Raw genomic sequence first — 25,025 nt, 5'->3', positions numbered from 1 at the left:
TAATCCAAATAAGTAGAACTTAATTACGTTGGGCTTTTTTTCCCAGTTTCTTGGTGGTTTTTTAGTTTCTTTTTTCAGAAAAGCTCTTCATATGTATGAATAGAGATTCTTCTGGATGGTAAAGAGTGACAGGCTTTCTTTTATTTCTTTACTTTCTTAAGTAAACACTAGAAAAGTTACTCTCTCGTGTGTAATAAAAATGAGTAAAGATGTTATTAGTACACTAAAGTAACTTGGATTCACCATTTACTTGAAAAAAAACCCCATGCACTGACATCATCATAAGTATTAATAGTGACAGGTCCTTTGTTATTGTTTCTAATCATAATAATCAGCTGAGTGTAAGTTTACAACTACTTTTTCATAGACGTTTTTCAGCTATTACAAGTAAATATAAGGACACTTGACTTTGTTTCTGGGATTTTTATTAGTACTCTTACCATATGCAAAAATGTCCAAAGTGTAAAACTTTAGGTTTTAAAACTTTAAAAACTTTCTGCCCATAGTTGTGTGTTGTAATGTAGTAATCATGTAAGACTTGAAATATTTTTTCCCTTTCTTGCTTTTTCATGCTAAAAAACGAGAGTAATTGTATTCAGGGGGATTTTTACTCTCATCTCTCTTATCTTCTCCCAGTTAATTTTTTGCATATTGTGGAATTTGAGTTGTTTCACACTTTTCTGTTCTGATGGTCAGTCATGGTTCATTTGTCACTAACTCTCAATGTGAAAAGCTTCATGAAGACAGGGGTTCTGTTTGTCAGAATCCAAGTTAAGGCAGTGAAAACTACATTTGACCCAAACTCTTTCCAGAAGGTGAAATGCAAATGTTGTTCAGGTCAGCTTAAATATTTTAAATCTTCAGGATGGTTTGAAGTTTGGCCTAGTTGTGTTTTGCATGGGATATGAGGAAGAGAAACTTGGCATAAATACAGATATTGCTCTATTCTTGGTCTATATAAGTTCCTGGCAAAAAGGCATTGTTTGTACTAGCTTTCAGAAATACAGACTGACAAAATCAACTGGTCAAAGAAACTATACTCATCAAGAAATATGTACAGTTTTCTTGACGTTTGTTCATTTCCTTTGGTATTAAAAAAGCCTTTCTAAAGCATGCAAGTTTATTGAAAATAGATCTACCTGTCTCTCTTTTGTTTTAGAATCTGAACCAGAATCCAAGGACTCTTCTACCCAAATTTTATGGGCTGTACTGTGTTCAGTCAGGAGGCATTAATATTAGAATTGTTGTAATGAACAATGTTTTGCCACGGGCCTTAAAAATGCATTTTACATATGACTTGAAAGGCTCTACATACAAACGAAGAGCATCAAGAAAAGAGAGAGAGAAGTCCAACCCTACATTCAAAGACTTGGATTTCTTGCAAGACATGCATGAAGGGTTGTATTTTGACCCTGAAACACACAGTGCACTAATGAAAACACTACAACGGGATTGCCGAGTGAGTAAAAATCAATTATTTAAACTTTGGTGTTCACATCTGTTCTATATTTACCTCAAAAATGAAAGAGAGCAGGACATGGCTCTGCATGTTGTTTAACCTTTATTCCTTTTCCATCCAATTTAATTAAGAAAAACTATGATTGTTAAAGCACTGATAAAGGCTGGGTTTTAGTTAAGCTCTTGGGATCAGAGCTCATAGAATCATAAAACAAAATATTCTGAGTTGAAAAAGATCCTTGAGAGTCGTCCAGTCCAACTCCTGACTACACACACAGCAATCTAAAAGTTAAACCATGTATCTAAGAGTGTTGTCCACATACCTGAATGCACAATGGGGTTCAATGTTCATGGCTAAGAATCAGAGAAAGCCAGTAAGACAGCTATGATTGTCAGAGTCTGTTAGAGACCCCCCCCCCCAACCAGGACAAAGAGACAGACAAAATATTCTCTAAGCAGCTGGTAGAAGTCTCACAATCACTAGCCCTTGTTCTAGTGGACAACTTCAACTTAAGAGGGGTGTGCTGGAAATACAATACAATAGAGAGGAAACAGGCCTAGGCAGTTCCTGGAGTGTGTGGGAGAGAACTTGCTGACACAGCTGGTGTGGGAGCCAACAAGATAAGGTGTCCCAGTGAACATACTCCTTGCCCACAGAGAAGGTCTGTGGGTAATGTGATGGCTGGAGTCCATCTTGGGCACAGCAATCATGAAATTATAATTGATTTTGATTCTTGAAAAAGTAAGGAGAGAGTTCATCAGAGCTGCTGCATTGGATTTTGATCTATTTAGGAGCCTAGTTGACAAAATCCAAAAAGAGGGAGCAATCCAGGAAGGCTGGACATTCTTCAAGAAGGAAATCAGGATGCGATGAGCAAGCAGAGAAGACAACCATCCTGGCTGAAAAGAGAGCTTTGTCTGGAACTCAGGAAGAAAAAGAGTTTCTGATGTTTGGAAGACAGTGCAGGCAAGTCAGGAGAACTATAAGGGAGTTTTGAAGTTATGCAGGGAGAAGATTAGAAAGGCGAAAGCCCAACTAGAACTTAATTTGGCTACTGCTGCAAAAGACAATTAAAAATGTTTCTGTAAATAAGTTGGCAACAAAAGAGAGACTATAGAGAATCTCCATCATTATAGGATGCAGGGGGAAACAATAGTGACAAAGAATGAGAAAAAGGCTGAGGTACTTAATGTCTTCTTTGCCTCAGTCTTTAACAGTTATACGAGTTGCTCTCCAAGTACCCAGCCCCCTGAACTGGAAGACAGGAATGAGAAGCAGAATGAAGCCTCGGTAATCCAAAGGACAATGGTGCATGACCTGCTGCTCCACTTTGACAAACACACAAGTCCGTGGGGCCAGGTGAGATCCATCTAAGGGTACTGAGGGAGGTGGTGGAAGTGCTCGCTGAGCCACTCCCCATCATCTACCAGCAGTCCTGAGTCACTGGGGAGGTCTCAGCAGACTAGAAGATGGCAAATAAGACACTTATCTAGAAGGGCTGGAAGGAGGATCCTGGGAACTACAGGCTTGTCAGTCTGACCTCAATGCCAGGAAATGTTATGGAGCAGATCATTCTCATGTCATCACACAGTGTGTAAAGGATAATCAGATGATCGCGCCCAGGCAGCACAGGTTTATGAAAGGCAAATGTTGTTCACCAACCTGATCTTGACCTGCTTGCTGGATGAGGGAAAAGCTGTCTACCTAGACTTCAGGGAAGCCTTTGACACCATTTCCTACAGCATCTTCCTGGAGAAATTGGCTGCCCATGGCTTGGATGGATGTACTCCTCAGTGGGTGGAAAACTGGCTAGCTGGCTGGGCCCAGAGACTCATGGGGAATGGAGTTAAATCCTGTTAGTGGCTGGTCTCCAGTCGTGTTCCACACAACTCAATGTTGGGGCCTGTTCTATTTTATGTCTTCTTTGATAATCTGGATGAGGGCATCAAGTGCATGCTTAATAAGTTTGTAGATGACTTGGGTGCAAGTGTGGGTCTGCTGGAGGGCAGGAAGGCTCTAGAAACAGATCTGGACAGGCTGGATTAAGAGTCTGAGGCCAACTGTATGAGGATCAACAAGGCTTTGTGTTGGGTCCTCCTTTTGGCTTCCAACCGCTCCATGCGATGCTATGTGCTTGGAGAAGAGTGTCTGGAAAGCTGCCAAGGGGAAAAGCCTCAAGTTGCACCAGGGGAGTTTTAGATTAGATAGTAGGAAGAATTGCTCCACCAAAACGGTTGTCAAGTACTGGAGCAGACTGTGTGTGGAAGTGATGTGTCACCATTCCTGGATGTATTTAGAAGACACATAGATGTGGCACTTAAGGACATGGTTTAGTTGTGGGCTTGGCAGTACTAGATTAGTGGTTGAACTTGATAATCTAAACAGGCTTTGGAGCATGATTACTTCCCTAGGAAATTTGTTTCAGTGCTTGACCACCCTCTCACTGAAGAATTTTTTCCTAATACCCAATCTGAACTTCCCTGATGCAGCTTTAAACCATTCCCTGACATCCTATCACCAGGAATCAGAGATCAGTATCACCCTTTCTGCCCCCTTCATGAGGATGCTGTAGACAGCAATGAGGTCATTCTGTAGTTTCCTCTTCTCTAAGCTGAACAAACCTATTATACTCATCATCTCCTCACAAGACACTCTCTCTAATCCTTTCACCACTTTATTGACCTCCTATGGACCCATTCTCATATTTTTATATCCTTCTTCCATTGTGGAATCCAAAACTGCACACAGGACTTGAGCTGAGGCCACACCAGTCCTGAGTAAAGTGGGACAATCACTTCTTTCAGCTAGTTGGCTACACTGCATAGTGCACCCCTGGATACTGTTGGCCATTTTGGACACCAGGGAATGTTGATGACTCAATTTGGTTACCATTCAGCACAACTCCCATATCCATTTTTTCAGGGCTGTCCCCCTCTTTGTACGTCCAGAGTTATGCTGGTCTGTCTGTGAAATAGAGATTAATATGGGAAGGTTCTTGCTTTCTATTAATTTAGAGACTCTAATGAATTTTTTTATGAGGCACAGTAAATAGCCTCGTGGTTCCATTGTCACATAGAATAAACTACATGTAGAGCTGCAAGCTCAGTACAGCTTTGGTAAGTCGACCTCTTTTATAAGTTTACTAGAACTAGGAAACTGAATGAGGGAGGCGAGTCTAGTGGCAGTGGTCTCATTTCTGAAGCTAGTAATTTCTTCTTCAGATGAAAGGTAGTGCTTAATGTCCACATAACATTTGCAAGACAGGAGAAGGTTGTTTGCTATTGTTCTTTGAGAGGATCTTGGTGAATGGAATTAGCGCTTCTTGTGGACAGGGAGAATTCTTGTAAAATGCAGGATTTTTTCTGCATCAGAAGTAAAAAAAACCATAAAGTAGCGAAAAGAGGAGTTATCCAGGTCTCTGAGTTTCACAAGATTTGCAGGGGTTATAGAGAGAAAATATTCTGTTTGTCTGAGGGAAATCCTAAGAGTTTCATAATAAAATAGCAAAATGGGTAGAGTGAACTCATCCGATAGAGGAGGCATCCTGGACATCAGAATTTGTTGTTCTTTGCCACCTGTGGTGCAGATGGAAAGCATTGTTTTTGCACATGAATAGTACTTTTTGTTTAATTATCACAGAAGTCTGCAATGCCTTGTGCTTGGTTTGTAACATTGGGTGACCTAATGTTCAGCTGTGTAGTCAGTATAAGACATTTGTCTAACACCATACATTGTTCTTTCTGTAGCCTCTTTCAGTTAGTGTTTCCCGAGCTCCTGCCATGTATGATCATGCAGAATGCATCAGTATGTCACATCTGGGGATCCGTATGCCCTTTTGTGCATCTCCACACTTGTCAAAGGTTGCTTACCCAGTCAAAGTTTGGGGGGATCCATCATACAGAAAATAATAAATGGAAACTAAAAGGGGCAACTAGATAATGAGGAATCAATCATTTAATTGTTACATATAAAATAAACTCTTACTGGTTCTTAGGAAGTACAGGTAAATTCTTGCTAAGTGTTCTTTGAGTGCCGAACTAAACATCATTTTTTTCAGTGTGTTATCTTAGATTAACTGTTATAGAGTTAGTCTGGAGTTCTTCAAGGCCAAGCTAAATTGTATTATTTTTAAAAGAAAAAGAGAACATTAAATAGTTTGTATACATAAATACATATATATAGTGCATGTCTTTGTGTGTCTGTAGACATATATATACACACATTGAATGTTATATGCATACAGAAAAGCTAACATTTTTTTTCTATTCAAATAAGTAACTGTGTTGTAAAACAAAGGGAGCAGACACAGTTATCTTTCACATAGCTGAATTTGTTCAATACATGAGGTTACATCTGACTATCTGTCTTGTATTACTGACTTTAGAAAGAATGAATATACTTCATGCATTTTGGGAAAAGGACTTCAGTTTTGACACTGCTTTTTTCTGCCCATATGGATGGATACTTAGTGTGAATGATAACTAACCTAGACTTTTAGGGCTTCAAAACTTGTAATCCCTTTTTCCTTTTATTCCAAAGTGAGAAATTTAATGTTGGCACTAGAATAAAAAATCATTAAAGAAAGCAGATTTTGGTTCTCAGTAAGATTTCAACACTAAGAAATTATCTGCTGTATCAATTAAATTTGGATTATCTTTTTTTTTGTTTATATTTGCAAGCAGAGCCAGTACACATGGGGGTTTTTTCCTGCTTCTTTAATATAAACATCCCTAGCTGGTAGCCCCTCTCATCCTTAAGCTCCTTCACTAAGTACAGAGGCCTGGTAGAATTTGCTGTTAATGACAAAGGCAGCAGTGAGGTTGTGCTGTGATCTGTCTGCTGTCATTGTATCACCTGCCTTATTCAGCAATGAGTCCACATTTTTCCTGGTCAGCCTTTTACCATTAATATAGTCATAGAAGCTTTTCTTTATGCCACTGACATTCCTTGCGAATCTTAACAATAACTGAGCTTTTACTTCCTTGAGAGTAATTGCCCTTCCTACATTCCCAGGGAATATCTTTCCTTGTCTTGTATGCTGGCTTTTCACATTCAAACTGTGCTGTGGCTTCCTTGCTTACCTGAGCTGGTCTCTTAATACATCTCATCAGCTGATACAGAGCTTTCTCCCCAGGGAAAAATAGTAGCAGATACAGCAGTAGTGGACCAGTGCTGAAATATCAGTTCTTGTGTGTCACACCTTCCTGCAGCTCTGATGAGGAAAAGATGCAAAATCTACCCTGTTGAAGGATGGAGCTAAGTGGTTTATGGTGATCTGTTGTAGGCCACATTAGTAGGACAGATACAGATTAATAGCATTCATCAGCTCCTGCATCGCATCCTTGTTATGTTCACACTTAAGGTGATAGGGTCTTAAAGCTCTACTCATAGTCCGTTTCGTACTTTTTGCACCTTAACAAAACAAGGGAGTTTAGGAACATTACAGTGTTCCTGAAGATATTATTAAATTTGTCATACATATAATACACGCAATTGAAAATTTGAACTAGCTTTCAAATGCCAAACTGTTAATGAGTTTATAGCTATCTCATCCTTGCCATCGGGCACAATCGTAGTTGCTAGTATTGGTGATGGCAGGGCGAGACAGGAGGCACACTGCAGTCAAATGGTACTAAAAAAAAATTCACTTGCCTGAATAGAATCAGAGAATGGTAGGGGTTGGAAGGAACCTCTGAAGATCATCTAGTCCAATCCCCCTGCTCAAGAAGGTCCTCCTAGAGCAGGTCATGTGTCAATAGCTGCTCTAAAAATCATTGTTTTGAAGCATTATGCACTTCAGAGTGCTTTAATTTGTAGTCATTGTACCTGTATTTTTTGTAATGGTAAAGAGATTCAATAGCTGTGATTTATTTTTAGTAATCATGCTGTTAGCTACTCTGATCATTGTATGAAATTATGAATTATTAAAGGATAGAGCAGATTGTGTAATTTCCAAATAAAATTAATCTTATAGTTGTTAACTGAAGCTTTTCTGCTTATGAATGAGACCAAGAATTAAAGACTTTATGGCACACAAGAAAGTAGTCAGTGAAAACAAAGTCAGTAAAAACATTAAAGACAGTTTAAAGTTCAGTTAAGGATTTTTTTTTTCTTAAAGGTGCAGCAAATTAATCTACACATCAAACTTAGCTTCTGTTTTATTACTTTATAAACAACTAACCCTACAGAAGTTGTATCTGTGTGAAAGAATGCTTATTGTGGGTCAAAGCATAAGCTATGACTTTAAGTGATGTGTTAGGTGCAAGTAACATTAACACAAATCTGTATGAGAAAGGCTGGAAGTGAATTACAAAATCACAGAATGGTGGGGGTTGGAAGGCCCCTTTAGAGATCATGTAGTTCAACCCCCTTGCTAAAGCAGGTTCACCTAGGTCAGATCACACAGGACCATGTCCAGTTGGGTTTTAAAACCTGCAGAGAAGTTGATTCCACAGCCTCCCTGGGAGCTTGTGTCAGGGTTCCATCACCCTCACAAGTTTTCCTTGTGTTTAAGTGGAGCTTCTTGTATTCCAGCTTATGTCCATTATCCCTTGTCCTGTCACTGGGTGCTGCAGGAAGAAGACTCACTCCATCTTGTTGACACCTGTATTAACAAGCATTAATAAGGTCCTCTCTTGTCTTCTCTCCTCCAGGCTAAACAGTCCCTGGTCTCTCAGCTTTTCCTCCTAAGAGAGCTGCTTCTGTCCCCTTATGACTTTGGTGGCCCTGTGCTGGGCTCTCTCCAGAAGTTTCCTGTCTCTCTTGAACTTTGAAACCCAGAATTAGACACAGTACTCCAGATGTGGCCTCACCAGGGCAGAGGAGACAGGAGAACTTCCCTTCCCTATTCCTGATAGTAGTAGTAGTCTATTTTTCATAGTTGATATGGAATCAAAGTAAAGCTAGTCATCCATTATTACTTATTTGATCTTTACTGGAGTTCTTAAGCAATTTAAAAAATATAAATTACCTCTCTTCTGGGCAGAATGCATGGGGAAGACACTTGTTCTCTGGTACAAGGAATTCACAACCCAAACACACGTGTCTTTTCATCACAGAATCATGGAATCATTTCACCTGAAAGAGGCCTTTAAGATCATCGAGTCCAGCCTTTGTGCCAACCCTATCAACTACTAGACCATTTCCCTAAGTGCAACATCCACCTGTCTCTTAAACATCTCCAGGGACAGTGACTCCACCATCTCCCTGGGTAGCCTGTTCCAATGCCTGACAACCCTTTCAGGAAAGGATTGACACAGACTGACCCCCACCTTGCTACAACTTCCTTTCAGGTAGTTTTAGAGAGTGATAAGGTCTCCCCTGAGCCTTCTTTTCTGCAGGCTGGACAGCCCCAGATCCCTCAGCCATTCCTCATATGAGATGTGTTCCAAATCCTTTACTAGCTTGGTAGCCCACCTCAGGATCCTCTCCAGCACCGCAATGTCCTTGTAGAGAGGGGCCCAAAACTGGACACAGTATTTGAGGTGGAGCCTCACCAGAGCTGAGTACAGAGGAATAATCACCTCCCTCCTCCTGCTGACAACACTGTTCCTGATCCAGGCCAGGATGCTGTTGACCTTCTTGGCCACCTGGGCACACTGCTGGCTCATGTTCAGCTGCTGTTAATCAACACTCCCAGGTCCTTCTGCCTGGCAGCTTTCCAGCCACTCCTCCCCAAGCCTGTAGCACTGCTGGGGAGTTGTTGTGGCCCAAGTACAGGACCCAGCACTTGGCCTTGTTGCACCTCATGGCATTGGCCTTGGCCCAGCCATCCAGCCTATCTATATCTTTCTGTAAAGCTTCCCTACTCTCAAGCAGATCAACGCTTCCACCCAGCTTGGTGTCATCTGCAAACTCTATCCCTTCATCCAGATGATTAATAAAGATGTTAAACAGGAGTGGCCCCTGTACTGAGCCCTGGGGACACACCATTCGTGACCGGCCACCAACTGATTTTATCTCCATTGACCATGACTCTTTGGACTCAACCATCTAACAGCCTTTCCTTCATCCAAGAAGCAAATTATCCTGTCACAGAAGTTCAGATTTGTTAAACAAGACCTGCCCTTCATAAACCTATGCTGACAAGTCGTGATCACTTGGTTGTCCTGAATATGCTGCATAGTAGAAGTTAGTATGATCTGCTTCATCAGCTTCCTAGACACTGACGTCAAACTGACAGGCCTGTGATTTCCCAGATCATCCTTCCCTCACTTCTTATATATTGTCTGACTTCTAATCAGATGGGAGCTCCCCAGTCAGCCAGGACAGCTGTTAAATGACGGACAGTGGCTGAGCAAGCACCCCTGTTAGTTCCCTCAGTACTCTAGGATGTACCCCATCCAGCCTCATAGATTTGTGCACATCAGTGTGAAGCAGCAGGTCACTGATCATCTCCTCCTGAATTGTAGGGGGAACGTTTTGCTCCTCACCCCTGTCTCTTGGCTTGGGAGTCTGACTTTTCCCACTGGAAATGCTCCTATTACTAAAGATTGAGGCAAAGAAGGCATTAAGCACCTCAGCCTTATCCTCATCTTTTATAACCAAGTTTTCTTCTGGATCTAATAGGGATGGAGGCTCTCCCTGATTTTTCTTTTATTGTTAGTCTTTCATATTACTCTCTACCTCTAAAGCCAGTTTGACATTTAGTTGAGCTTTTGACCTTCTAATTATGTTCCTTCTTAAAAAGTGTCCAGCCTTCCTGCACTCCTATACCCTTCAAAACTAACTCCCAAAGGATTCTATCAAATAACCTCCTATACAAGTGAAAGTCCACCATCATCCCATGTTAAAAATGAAGACAATTTTATAGAGGTACATGTGGTTTTATTATGAAACACTCTGAATATCTTCCCTGTAATCTCTTACAGTACAGAAAAACGTATAACTGGTTATTAAAAGATAAAAAGAAGGAAGTTCTTTTTAAAATGGACAATGTCATGGTTATACAGAGATATTATTTGACAAAGTGTTCATCACCTACTTACCTAACAAAGCATATTAATAAAACTTCATATATGAAACATGAATTTCAGAACAGATAATTCTATACTTGCAAATATTTGTTTCACATTTTGGCACAGATACAGTATGTTCTTGAATGTGAAGTAGTCATATTCAGGAATTTACGGTATTTGATTAATAATAATCTGGTTCTGTTTTTCCTCTTCCATCTGCTGCTGAATCCAAGAGAAAAGAAAATCTAAAGGGCTAAATGTAATGTAAATGCCATCAGCTCTGTGAACTGAGCAAATGGAAAAAAGTTTTTCAAGTATTGCTCTTCTTGATATTTACCTTGCTGTTAATGTCTGCTTAGCAAAACAGTTACCTCTAGCCACTCAGATAATCTCTTGTTGTCTGTGAGTGGTCAGTCTTAGTATTTATTCCCTCTCTTTCATAGTAGTTTTCCATCTGTATAAATATTGGAGAATTAAAAAACTATCTATGCAAATCAAACAGTATTTATTTATCCTGAAATTTGGGATAAAATTCCTCAGCAATATTGCAATATTCTAAAAACTGAAGTTAATGTTCATTCTTCTTATATTTATAAAGTGGGGGAAAAGTCAGAGTTTATAAGCATGATTGTCATCTGCATGTGCTACTTATGAATTACTTTTTTCTTAATGACATATTTAAAAGCTGGCCTGTAAATTCAAACCAGATCTTTTTTATTAATTTGGTGGCCTTAGGGTTCCTGTGATACCTGTCACATACAAAACTAGACTAAAAAGTGTTGTTTTATACAGACAAGGCAACTCGTTGTAAAACCAGGGAATTTTGTCTTGCAGTGAGTAATTAGATTTTCTGTCTCAATAGGAAAATTATTTTTCAAGCTATCAGTTGAAGTGCTAATGACCTACAAGTAGGCAGCGCATGCATGTTTTATAATTTCTTACTGGGGATATCTTTTCCAAATTCATGAAGGTGGAAAAATAAGTGTCTTTTCTCTGTAGATACAGCTGTTACTAAGAAGTGAGATTCAAAACATGTATACTATTTCCTTCTTTACCTCTTCACTTAGAGCATATCTTGCTGCTTATGAGGAAATCAAAACCTTTCCAAATAAATGAATATTGATCCAGTGTTATTATTTCTGTGGCAGGACTTCATTTTTATAATGTATTTTTGTATTAGAAAATTAGAAGACTTATTAGATGCCTCATAGGAATATTTCAGGATTATTTAGTTAGCATCCCCACACACTGTCTGGAGGATTAAGTTTGTAGACATATTTTGTCTGATGATCAGAGTGGAAGTTCAAGTCATGGGCTTTTGTTGCTTGTTTTTTGTCAAGTCATGAAAGACAAAATGCATTGCTGCTAAGACTTTTAAGTAGAATTAGAAACAAAACAACAAATTTCAGCTTTCTGTATTATGGGATTTCCCTTCTTATAATTTTAACTGGAAATGGAGCCTTTTATTCTAAAGCTACACTTTACCAGAATTCTTTTTATTCAGTTTGATACAGTACTGTTATAGTTTCTGGTTTGTTTTGTGCCTTGTTGAGACACTGAGCAGCAATGGTTGGAAATTATCCTGTTGCAGGAAAAGCAAAAGGCATCGTTTGTTGGGATGCGTTCTACATTTATAAGAATTTCATGCAAGTGTTGAGGAATGTTCTAAACAAAAGTGTGTGCTTACCCATTTTTCATTTGTAAGTTAATGTTAAAACAATTAGTACATTAATGTGTATCACAAAATTTCTGTTACAGAAGCAACGACAATCCAATTGCGGCCATGTGGTTTTTAAGGACTTTTTAGAGTCTTCATTTTTTTATTGCATTATGTTAGCAAAGGACACTATGGACTTTTCTAGGGAAAACACATTTTTTCACTGGCATTAATGGCCTGGCTAACAAGGAAGTATGTACATACAAAGAAATTTAAAGCTGAAGACAGAGTTTCATAGCACATAAGTTTCAAGTCCAGGTATTGTTTCCATCACTGCTGTTTTAACAAGTTGCTGTAGAATTCTCAAGCTTCATGGCACAATCACAAACTTGCTTTTTGCTGAAGGAACTGTGACAGAGACCTTGTATGATCAAATCTTTTCATGGGATTTTTCAAAACCCTTAGTAGTGGAGAGTGTTGATTTTCTTGCCTTTTTGCTGTGTCAAAGGATCTATGCAGGTTTTTCTTAATCCAAATTATTTCAGTAACCCATTCATGACATGTCCTTACAAATAAAAGTGGCAGCACAACTTGAAGGAGTACTGAACTGCAGCATAGGTCAGAAATAATAGATGTGATGACACGGCATGGAGGTCAAGGGCCTCTTTGTCAGAAGTAGTAGTCTGAAGAAAACGCACATGGAATGATAGTGCAGATCTCATTCCTGTAGTATTGATTGAAATTCCAAATTTCTCTTTACTTCCACTGTGAACAAATCGTAATTTTTAGGAATGTTAGTTAACAACATGTTTCAAGAATTCTGTTGAAATGGGAAGTTACTCCATATACGCTTTGGAGGAGTTGGTTTCTAAACCAAACCCATCATTAGGCATCTGACATTTGGTCATCTGTTTCTAATAAATGGTTATTTTGTGAGATGGTCTTTTACTTTGTGGTATTTTTATATGTCTTCTTGTGTTGGAGAATGCTTATAGATTCAGTGTAAATTCAGTCTCCCTTCTGTTATGTTATTTCCTATGGCTATCCTTTTAGTTTTTGCATTCTATAAGCTTGTGGGGGTTTTTAAAATTTTTTTTTAATACCATTTGCCTTGATTCCTTATGAAAATGATCTACTGTTTTGAGTTGTTTTGCATGGTTAGCCATGTGAATTCAGATTTCTCATGTCAGACAGTTCACAACTTGTGCCGGCTGTATCTAAAAAAAAATAAATTCCATGGCAGAAATACTTACTTTGCTCGATTAGTCACTGACTGAGGTAGTTGAGCGTAACCATGCCTTGTATGATTCATGGGATGGTTTAACTTGTTATTAGCTCAGAGAAAAGAAAATCTGATTCAGAGAAATTTTTTTCCAGGTTTGGAAATAATGTATTCCGTGGTGCCATTTCACTAGGGTTTTTATGCAACATGAAAGCAAAATAGTGCTTAAGGCTAGAATAGGATGAGTGACACTTGCCATCTGGAAGTTGTCAGAGCAGCTAAAGCCAGCCTTACAAGCAGTGCCTGCTGACCAAGTGACATCACATTGCCACAATCTATGTAGCTAGTGAAAGAACACATACATAAATATAAATGAGATGAACAATTTAATGTCAAGTTAATGAACTAAACTTTTACTTGTCATTATCAAATACAACACTTAATCATGCTGTATACTGATAAATAAGAACATTTTGCTGAAATCTCCCAGTGCAATTTTGATATCAAGGTCCATTTCAGAGTGGTTACATAAGTAAAGATTGCATTTCTCTCATTTCAACTACACAAAAAATACATTTCTGGGAATTAGTATCAATTTCTCATGATCTCATGTGGATAACATTGGGTGTTTTACAGGGCTTTGTCCTTTTTCTCAGGGAATATAGTCCTTCAATACTGTGATTTGTTTGAGTGCTTTTTCATTAGATTAGTGTCCTATTTTCATACCTTTGTACCAAAAACTTTCTGCTGCTTCTCAAAAGCAATTCTATCTAAAATCATCAAAGCTACTTGCAAGCACCCCTTGACCATGGAAAAAGCTTATATGTTTTTGTGTTCTTATAGAATCTTGCATGTTTAGAAATAGCTTGTTGCCCTGCACTCTGTACTTTTTCCCTGGCAAACCAGATTAATTTGTACAACTGTGTGTGCAAAATATTACTTATACATTTAAAAGTAATAATAATTTCATATTTAAAATATTAATGACTATACATATGTGAGAACTCTTCGGATATATTCAGCAGGAAATCCCACTGGCTGAAGTAGAATTTCTGTCTTAATACAGACTGAAGAATTTGACACTAGGTATATTTTTGTTGAATGCTGGTGTTTGATATTTTTCCTAGTTATTCTGGATAATTATTTCTAATCAGAATTTTCCTTAGAAACAAACAGGAGTAAAACATGCTTAGATCTGGTCAAGAAGAGTGTATTTGCAAAAGGAGTGGCTGGTTTGGTTCTGAAATTTCTAAGGAGAGGCAATCAGAACTGTGTATGAAACCAGCAGGCACACAGAGGAGCAGGTCATAATATATATAATTTTGATACTTTGTAGACTGGACAATCCTGCCTCAGAGCACCATCAGTAAGGTGTCTGGAATATGAAGGCTACAGTTCATAAACTGTACTGCTTGTAAGAATGTGTACATCAGTTATTCCATTGGATGTGCAGGTGTTTCAACTTCATAATGAACTTCAATAAGAGAATAGCTGCTTGTTTGTATGATATTTTTCAATAATCCTCAAAGTCATAGTAAAAGAGACTTGTATTCCATTGTATAGTTCAAGTAGCGTGGGTTTGATGACAGTGGTGAACTGATGCAGTCAGAAAGATTAATTTCATCACTTAAGTGGTCCCTGTGAAAGATGCAGCAGCATATATACCACAGCCTTCAATGAGCCTACATCCAGTCGTAGATACGTGTTATGTAATTAGCTCAGTTAAATCATAATGTGTTTAATATAATCTAATTCAAAATGCAGAAAAGAATAGCTTGAAGGTAGAACTGTCAGCAGTTATGTCTTTAACTGTAAAATAAAAGTGTCAATGCTTTTTCCAAGCCTGTCTAGCTTCTATAATCTGGCTTTACATAAACAGCGTTACTGACTATACTGCTAACATAAATATTTTTATAGAGGGTTGTTTGTTTTTTTCAGTCTACCCAGAGTCTAGTATTCAGCAGCAAACATCCACTGATTACACATTTTAACAAATACATTATATAGTAATTTCCTTTTTTTTTTTTTGAAAGTCCTAGTAAAGAGTAGCAAGAAGCATAGAGTAAAGAAAATTCTAGAATTTATTTGGCATCAAGTGTCTGTATCTTTTGTACCTGTTAGCTGTACTATTTTTGCAATTTGGGATCGTAAACCAGGAGGTGATTAGCCAACAACATACCCCCACAATGCGCTATAAACTTGCATTATGTCATTGCATGGGACTTTAGAATATGCTTTTTTATTGTGTCCTGCAACTCTGTTTTGAGTTCTGTTACCAGAAGATGCTGTGAAGTAGTGACCACCATACATTAACTGCATTTTTCATGTTGCATTTAAACTAACTGTCATGGTTTGACATGATAGCCTTTTCTGGTAAGGGGGAAGGGGCTATAAAGATGGCTCCTGTAAGAAGTTGCTCGCAACTCTCCCCAGCTCTGAGCCAGACCCACTTCTGGGGCTGAGCCAATTAGATGCCTCCACGATCACTTTTTAAGAAGAAGCTGGAAGGGGAGGTTTCTTTCCTCCATCTTCTTTCCTTCTGCAGGCCAAGTCCCAAGGAAGGGACTCAATATCCACAGCTGCAACTGTGGGGAGGAACCCACGACAAAACAGCTCATTAAACTTATGCCCAGAAGAGGCCTTGTCCTGAGAGAGGGACCCTGCAACTGCAGAAACTGCAACTGTGGCAAAGAGTCCACACCAGAGATATTCACCAAGGACTGTGTCCCGTGTGAGGGACCCTGTATCGGCAGAAGCCGCAGCTGCTGGGAACAACCCACACCAAAGAAGTTTGTTAAGGACTGTGTCCCGGGGGAGGAACCCGTGTTGGAGCAGGGGAAGAATGCCAGGAGTCGTCCTCATCTGAGAAGACAGAAGCGGCAGAGCCCATCTGTGAGAGACTGACCACATCCCCCATTCCCTGCCCCCCTGAGCCGTTGAGAGGGGAGGAGGTAGAGATATCGGGAGCAGTGAGCTGGGCCTGGGAAGAAACGAGGGATGGGGGAGGGAGATCTTAGAGCGCTGGTTGTAATTTTCTCATCATCCTAATACCTTTTGTTTTGTTCCGTTCTGTTTCTTGTAGAATAAACTCTCCTACTTTCCTCTCTAAGTCGGGTACTGGAGTCTGTTTTGCCTGGAAGCGTAACTGGCAGTGAGCCCTCCCTGCCCTTGTCTTAATCCACAACCTTGCTTCTCTTTTTACTCCCATTTCACTGGGGCCTCCACCATCCTAACGAGGGTGGGGGTGAATGGAGGCACCGAGCAAGAGACTGTCATGCTGCTGTGCTAGCTGGGCCAAACCATGACACTAACCCACCTCTGCAGAGGGTTCCTCTGAATGAGATCAAACCTAGCATGTGTTGTGGGCTCCTATAAACCAGAGTGAGACTCTCTGTGCTTAGGTTACAGTGTGTTGTGCCTTGTTTCTTCAACTTAAATGTTTACAGTGGTGGTAACATTAGCCACCAGGATTCCTCATGGAAGATTAATGACAGAAGTTGAGAAGAATTCAACTATATTGTACTTCTGCGTTGGCTTCTACTCGTTATGAATACATGAGAAATACAGATGGAGTGAAACAAAGCTTTCTTACCTCTTTGCCTGTCTATTTGGATATTGGGAATTAAAACTATCCCTAGGAATGTGCAAGTAATAGATTCCCTTTTCCTCCTCGTACAATTTTGCAAACCATTAGACTTTTCCTGGTGGTTACCAACAAACCTCATTTTAGATTTGCAAAATGTATCTTAGAGTTCATAAGCCATCTCGGTGTTTTCTGTTAAAAATATTTATACTTTGATAGTCTTTGAAATTACCTACTTGCAGTTATTGCTCTTTATTTGTCATCTCTGCAAAACCATATTTTGTTCTTGTTCACTTTGAAAGAGGTACTATTGCCTCTTCATTCTTTGTTGCCAAAGATAAACCATTATCTTAGTGCGTTGTGTGCCAAACTGTATCACATAATCATTGCTGAGCTGCAATCAGGTAAAGGAGAGGCAGGTAGCATTATCCTTCCAGGTCGCTGCTGGTTTTTGTCCTTCCACTTAGCACTGCCATTATGCAAGACACTTAACACAGTTGCTGCTTGCGAGCAATTTGGTTATATTACTTGTTGTGATCACAACTTGTTTTAGTTCACCTTTGCTATTGACTTGAACTCTTATTTCCTTTTAGTGGCAGTGTACCAGACTTTGTAAAGATGTAACTGACTGGAAACTTACAACGGTACATATACTTGAAAGAAAAAAAAAAGGGACTTGCGTAGTGACAGAGACAAAAATTATTAGTAGAGCTAGAAGAGAGGGTTGGTTGGCTAAGTCATACTTCAGAAATAAAACTGCATTTGCAGCATCTCTACCAGGCCCTGTTTAGCCTGGTAGAGATGCATGATTTTTGTACCCAGATCCTATCAGCTGTTAGTGAGAGGATGATAAGAAGTGCTTTTTTTGACACTTTAAAGTTCTCCAAGAGTACTTTCTCAGTTAGAAACAGGAGGTGGGAGGGAAGTAGAGAGTAGTCTAGGCAAAAACGCTTAATAGAGTCTGGAACATGTATTAGAGGTGACTGTATGTCTGGAGCCCATAAGTATATGTTGGAACTATTAATTGATTATTTGGGATAAATTAAAAGTGCTGACTGGGCATATCTTCTTTGACTACAAAAAAAGAAGATTAATCTATGCATCTAATAAGCACATGGAACTAATTACACAACTATCCCTTTGACTTATGTGAGTTAGTAAAGATTTTTGATTGGTTATGATTTTACACATTTTGCTAATAGGAGAAACTTTTGCCTCAAGGGCTTATTTTACTTAGGTTTTCAAGATGCTGCTGTGTAATCCATATTGAATGTAGTCTTTTGTTTCAGTACAGCCGTCTCTTCTTTGTTGATAGGTTCTAGAAAGTTTTAAGATTATGGATTACAGTCTGCTACTGGGAATCCACATACTGAACAGTAACATGAAGGAGAAAGAAGGAGAGAGTTCCCAGAGCACAATGGATGCGAAACGCCCTGGAGGGCAGAAAGTTCTCTATTCCACAGCCATGGAGTCTATACAGGGCCCTGGGAAGTCAGGGGACTCTGTTACCACAGAAACAACAAACACGTAAGTGCCATAACCTGCTATTAAGACTACTGTTAAAACTTGCACGTTCTGTTTCTTCAATCTGTGCCACATGGTATAAAGAGGCAGAGCACTCAAAGAATATACTGTATTCCAGGAATTGAAAGATTAGACACTTTTTTTTCCTCTCCAAAAAGCTAGACCATCAAGATGTGCTGCAGAGCAGGAAATGAAAACATTGATTAGCAGATTGATTATCTTTAAATACATGGTGGCAAACTGAGTTAGTTCTGACTTATGTATGCGTAAGTGTATTCATTTATTAAAGCGACAATATGAGATGTCTATTACAAGAGTCCTAGGCATAATGTAATTTTAACTGGAAGCAACCTGATGAGCCAGAAGCAAAAACTATTTATTAACATTGATATGGAAAGTCCTACAGTAGTTATTTTCATCTCGAAGCAGTATTCTCAATACATAGAAGTTTATCACCAAACACTAAAGTGCAGTCATATCTATGTACGATATTTCCTGAGATTAAGAACTGATGCTTTCCTCTTATTTTTCTATCTAGGAAAAACTGCAGTAGAAATTTAAGTATATAGACAGTAATTATGCTCTTGTTTCCTTTGAAATACATTCTGTGTTAGTAAGAGCATTATGGTCACCATTCTCATTTTATATAATCAGTCCATTATAATGAGGGCTTAATTTCAAATTAAAGATTTACTCTTTTCCTGGTTTTCAAGGGAGCTGTCTAGGTAAATACAAGTGTCAATACAGAAACACGTGCTTAAACCTAAAGCAAACAAATGAGAGAATGATGATGTTCAACGTTCATGGAGAATTTCCAAATGTTCAGAGCTTGGGAATATAAATTAGGAAGTCCTGAATTTCACTCAGTTTAAACAGCATTATTCACCTTTACACAGAAGATGGTGTATACGCTTGCATGGTGGTGGAGGTGTTGTTCCATTGGCAGTTTTGGGAAGTGTTGTTTTTTGAGTTGAATTTACAGTCATAGCTTTTAGGAGAAAACTAGCAGAATATAGTTTTGTAATCTACTTAACACTTCTAAATATCTGACCAGTTAATTGAGCTGGAGTTTATGGTAACAGGGTTTTACAGTAATTTTAAACTTCATTTGTTTTTACATTGTTTCCTTTGTGCCTGGAATGATAGAAAAACTGATCAGTAATAAACTGACATAGATTTTTTTCAAATGTTCAGATTATCTAAATATTTTAAACTCTACCCAAAAGTTATCTTAAAATACTCTTTGTTTCTAATGGATATTTACCACTGGATTACAGGAAGTTTAGGTTTGCTTTTTAAAATCCGTTGTAGCCTAAGTGACCCACATTTGACTGACTTTGCACTGTAGCATCTAGCTTTAATAGGTGTGCCTATTTCTTTAAGTACGCAAGTGGATACAGTTCATCTGGTAACTGATGATCAGAGATGTCTTAAAAGAGAATCTAACTCTGGTTCTGTTGCTTCTTTCAGAATGGGAGGTATTCCAGCCAAAAGCCATAAAGGAGAGAAGCTGCTTCTATTTATGGGTATTATTGATATTCTCCAATCTTACAGGTAGGTTGAATTTCAAGTTTTTATTGAAGTTATTCTGAAATTACTTTCAAATGTGAAAATTTTATAAAGCAGGTTGGATTTTATTCTTGTTGCTCAGGTTAATGAAGAAGCTGGAACATTCTTGGAAAGCTCTTGTTTATGATGGGGTAAGTAGATTTTTTTTTTTTTCCAAACTGATGACATTTTACCTAATAGAAAATTTACTTACCTTGACTAGGAAGGAGCCAGCTCATGTGCATTGGTAGTCTGCTATCACCATATGGTTTGGGCTGTTGCTGAAATCTTTTTAGGACCATTTCCTAATAAAAGCAACTAAAATGATCAGCTTGTCCTTATAACTTACACAAGATGATGGCCATTTAGCAGGACGTTGATGAATCTGTAACTGAAAAATGGACATAATGTAAAAAAACTAGTTCAAATGCTAGGAAGATTTTGCAGAATATGGTGATATAACTCACAACTCATAATTTCATAAATTAAATACTTAACTAATGAAGAATGAGGAACTTGTTAAGATTCGTTTGTTTTGAGTATACCTAAAATGTGTTAAATAGTTTACTTGAGATGTTCACCTTCTTGACAGTTTATTTGTGATTTACATATGCAAAATGTGCCTGATGCCTTTTTCAATCTTGTAGGACACTGTTTCAGTTCACCGACCAAGTTTTTATGCAGACAGATTTTTAAAGTTTATGAGCACAAGAGTTTTCAAGAAAGTTCAAGGTAAAACATTTGTGACTTTTACTCTTTCAGATATTTTAATGATCATTACTTAATAACGCTCCTGCCTTGGCAATAAAAGAATCATTTTTTCAATGTCACACAGCACTTACATTGCCAGAAGTTAAGCTTCTTCGCTGGAGCTAATGTGGCTGTACTCCAGTTGTAAAATTACAGAGAATTATTTGCTATATATTTTTGGTCAGATATGGGGTATCTGAAGGTAAAACAGGTTCCCTTAGATCAGTGATCTAATGATGTGTCCAGTCTTGCATCTGTTTTTTGTAGGAATACCCTCATGGATTTTAATTTATTTAATTTGCAAAAGTAAAGATGGTTTATGTACCACTGCCAGTAAGTTTGGAAAGATAGGCATTCTTACTTACCTACCTATCTTACCTACATTTGATAAGGTTTCTTCTGTGCTTTATCAAGGAAAAAAAAATCAGAAGTTAGATATTTATTAATTAAGTCTTTTGACTTTTTCACTGTCACCTGTTTCTACTTTTCCCCTCCATTTCTCATTCCTTAATCTTTTAACTCATTCTCAAGAGTAAGATACATATCACTGTTAGCTGCTTAGAGGGTATAATGGGTTACCCCTGGCTAGACCAAGCTGCTCTATCACTCCCCTTCCTCAACTAGACAAGGGCAGAAAAACATAACAAAAGGCTCCCAAGTCAAGATAAGGGGAGGGAGAGATCACTCACTAATTACTGTCACTGACAAGCCAGACTTGATTGAGGGAAATCAATTTCATTTATTATCAATCAAATCAGAGTAATGAGAAATAAACTTTCCACCACCGTCATACTTCTCTTCCACACCTCCCTTCTTCTCAGGCTTAACTTTAGTCCTAGTTTCTCTACCTCCTGCCCTTCATCATTGCAGGGCAGCACAGAGTTGGAGTTGCCATTGGTTCATCATATGTTGCTCCTTCCTCTTCAGGGGAGGGATCCTCACACTCTTCTCCTGCTCCAGTGTGGAGTGCCTCCCACAGGAGATAGTCTTCCACAAACTCCTCCAATATGAGTCCTTCCCATGGACTACAGTTCTTCACAAACTGCTCTGGCATGAGTCCTTTCCACAGGGTGCAGGAACAGACTACTCCAGCATGGATCCCCTATGGAGTCATAGGTTTGGCCAGAAAATCTACTCCAGTGTGGGCTCTCCATGAGGTTACAGCATCCTTTGGGCATCCACTCCCTCCACAGGCTGCAGGTGGGTCTCTGCTCCACCATGGCTGCAGGGGCAGGGCCTCACCATGGGCTGCACCACAGGCTGCAGAGAAACCTCTGCTTCAAAGTCTGGAGCACCTCCTACCCCTCCTTCACTGACTTCATTGCCTTAGTTCCATGTTGTGAGCAGTATGGATATTTTGTCATAATCTGACTATTTGCAAGTATTAAGGAAGAACTTTATTTTCAGATTTGCTACATTTAGGCTGACTTTGAAAACTAACAGGGGAAAATTTGCTATCATTCAAGAATACACATTATGAATGTAAGTTTATATATTCCTAGGTACGTTGAATTATAGTTCCTTGAGATGTGATAAGTATATGCTTATTCCACAATCAAAAAACCCCAAAACTCAAAGTTTAGAGAATCATCTTCTTTTAGGCTTCTTCCATCAAAAGCTCAGATCGGGTGTTATTTTCACAAAAATTTCTGGAAGTCAATATTTTTCAACATATACTGGCCTTTGTTACTCTGCATTTTGTCTAAAGGTAATGTCACTTTTATTAAGACCAGTATCCAGCTGTTTTTGTGCAGAATCAAATCATTTGAAGTGAGCTTGTGACACTCAGACCTGTCCACAGAAATTACGGTTGGAAAAATGGAGGATTAGAGCACTGTGCATATTTAGGTCTAAAAGAACAAGAAGGAAGAGGGAAAACTGGTAACTAAGAGCAACAAGAAAGCAGAAGTGTAGGTGGTAAGTACTTTGTAAAATTACTGGGTAAGAAGAAAAAGAATTAGACTCATGAAAGCAGAAAGGAGTAGCTGAACTAAAAAAATCAAGAAATTAAATAAGTAGAGTGAAGGAGTCTTTAGAAGAAAAAAAGATAATTTGTATTAACCTTAATTAGAGGCTCCCTATATGCGTGCTATGTTGTGATAGCTATTGAAAATAGCTAGAGAAAAATATGACTTTGGGACAGTCTTACAAATAGTAATGAACTGCTGGATTATTCCTCTATGAGTTGATTCAGTCTGAAACATCATAAGTGCAGATGGTGATGACTGCTGAGATGCATTCAGTGTGTATGCAATGAGGAAAGCTGCAGGGAAGACCTGATAAATAAACTAGCAAGGCAAATAAAGTGCTTGGGGTTCACTGTGACCCAGGCTGCTCTTTGGGAAAAAGCTGTTCTGATTATCTGAGCAATGAAGTTCTTTTCAATAATGATGGCAAGAGCTATAAAACCATATTAAAAGACATATAGATCAGCTGGTTTAAATTGTATGAATCCATACTATTTTACTGCTTTACTGCCAATTTTTTTTTTTTATCTCCATAGGTGCTGAAATTGCACTTTTTTTCAGTAAAAGAAAGGATGTTTCCGCCTAGCCTCTAAGAAACAGTGTTTTATGAGTTTGAAGGCTTCTTATAAAATAGTGTTCTTCACAAATAAATATAAATTGACAGGCTAGAATTATGTATCTCATAGAGGAACTTATGTTCTAAATGGCTCCTAGTTGGCAGTTTGATAATCCCACTCATGAAGCTGTTTTTGGCTTGGAGATGAATGTCAAAATATGGAATGCACACAACTCAAATATTACAGAAGGACTATTGAGCATATGGCATTGTATCAAACTGACAGCAGGTGTTTTGTAATTACATTTTTAACCAGTATTATCACAGAATCACAGAATGGTAGGAGGTGGAGGGGACCTCTAGAGATAATCTAGTCCAACCCCCATCCTCAAGCAGATAGAGCTAGGTCAGGTCACACATGTACAGTTGAATTTTGAAAACCTCCAGAGAAGGAGACTCCACACCCTCCCTGGGCAGCCTGTGCTAGGGCTCCCTCACCCTCACAGTGAAATGTTTTTTCCTTATATTTAAGTGGAACTTTTTGTGTTCCAGCTTTTGTCCATTACCCTTTGTCCTGTCACTTGAGACAACAGAAAAAAGTGCTGCCCCATCCCCTTGACGTCTACCTTTCAAATACTTTTAGGTATTAGTGGGCCCCCCCTCAGTCTTCTCCAGGCTAAACAGTTCCAGATCCCACAGCCTTTCCTCATGAGAAAGATGCTCCGGTCACCTGAACATCTTGGTGGCCCCGCATTGGAATCTCTCCAGAGCTGGGGAGCCCAGAAGAGGCCTCACCACAGCAGAGTAGAGGGAGAGGAGAACCTCCCTTGACCTGCTGGCCACACTCTTCTTGATGCATCCCAGAATAACATTGGCCTTCTTGGCCACGAGGGCACATTGCTGGCTCATGCTTAGTTTATTATCAATCTGGACTCCCAGGTGTCTCTCTGCAGAGCTGCTCTTCAGCAGGTCAATCCCCAGCCTGTACTGGTCCATGGGGTTGTTCCTCCCCACATGCAGGACTCTGCACTTGTCCTTGTTGAATCTCATGAGATTCCTCTCTGCCCAACTCTCAAGCCAGTCGAGATACCACTGAATGGCAGCACAGCCTTCTGGGGAATCAGCCAGTGCTCCCAGTTTGGTGTCATCAGCCAACTTGCTGAGGGTACCCTCAGTCCCCTCATCCAGGTTGTTGGTGAAGATTTTGAACAAGACTGGCCCCAGAACCGATGCCTGTGGAACTCCACTGGCCACAGGCCTCCAACTTGATTCTGTGCCATTGATCACCACCCTCTGGGCTCTGTCATTCAGCCAGCTCTCGATCCACCTCACTGTCCACTCAGCCAAGCCACACTGCCTGAGCTTTCTGATGAGGATGTTATGGGAGACGGTGTCAAAAGCCTTACTGAAGTCAAGGTAGATGAGATCTCCCCTCATCTAGCCAGCTGATTATGCACTCATAAAAGGTTGGTCAAACAGGTTTTCCCCTTGATGAATCCAAGTTTGACCATCTTTTACTTTGTGTGTAGTTTGATCATCTTCTACTGTGTTTAGAGATGACATCCATGAGTTGTTCCATCACCTTTCCAGGGATGGAGGTGAAGCTGACCGGCCTGTAGTTTCCCAAGTTGTCCTTCCTGCCCTTTTTGAAGACTGGAGTGACAATGGCCTTTCTCCAGTCCTCAGGCACCTCGCCTGTCCTCTGTGATTGTTCAAAAGTGATGGAAAGTTGCTTAGCAACCACATCAGCCAGACCTCTCAGTAGTCATGGGTGCATCTCATCAGGACCCATGGATTTAGGA

The 25,025-nt window shown here is 39.3% G+C and overlaps 1 protein-coding gene across 6 annotated transcripts in view; it reads left to right on the top strand.

Annotated features, from left to right (window-relative positions):
* PIP5K1B (phosphatidylinositol-4-phosphate 5-kinase type 1 beta) overlaps positions 1-25,025 on the top strand; it is a 107,688-nt gene that overhangs the window by 58,892 nt on the left and 23,771 nt on the right. For 5 of the 6 annotated variants that reach the window (XM_062018706.1, XM_062018704.1, XM_062018705.1 and 2 more), the window contains 5 exons: positions 1,160-1,459; positions 18,194-18,405; positions 19,873-19,956; positions 20,054-20,102; positions 20,598-20,682. In XM_062018706.1, the coding sequence (XP_061874690.1) occupies positions 1,160-1,459; positions 18,194-18,405; positions 19,873-19,956; positions 20,054-20,102; positions 20,598-20,682 (730 nt within the window). The remainder of the gene's footprint in view (positions 1-1,159; positions 1,460-18,193; positions 18,406-19,872; positions 19,957-20,053; positions 20,103-20,597; positions 20,683-25,025) is intronic. The other variant, XM_062018707.1, reaches the window with a different exon arrangement.

This window comes from Colius striatus, chromosome Z (assembly GCF_028858725.1).
Source record: "Colius striatus isolate bColStr4 chromosome Z, bColStr4.1.hap1, whole genome shotgun sequence".
In the NCBI taxonomy this organism is placed as follows: Eukaryota; Metazoa; Chordata; class Aves; order Coliiformes; family Coliidae; genus Colius; species Colius striatus.
Note: the sequence above shows the minus strand (reverse complement) of the source record. Positions and strands in the feature narration are given on the sequence as shown.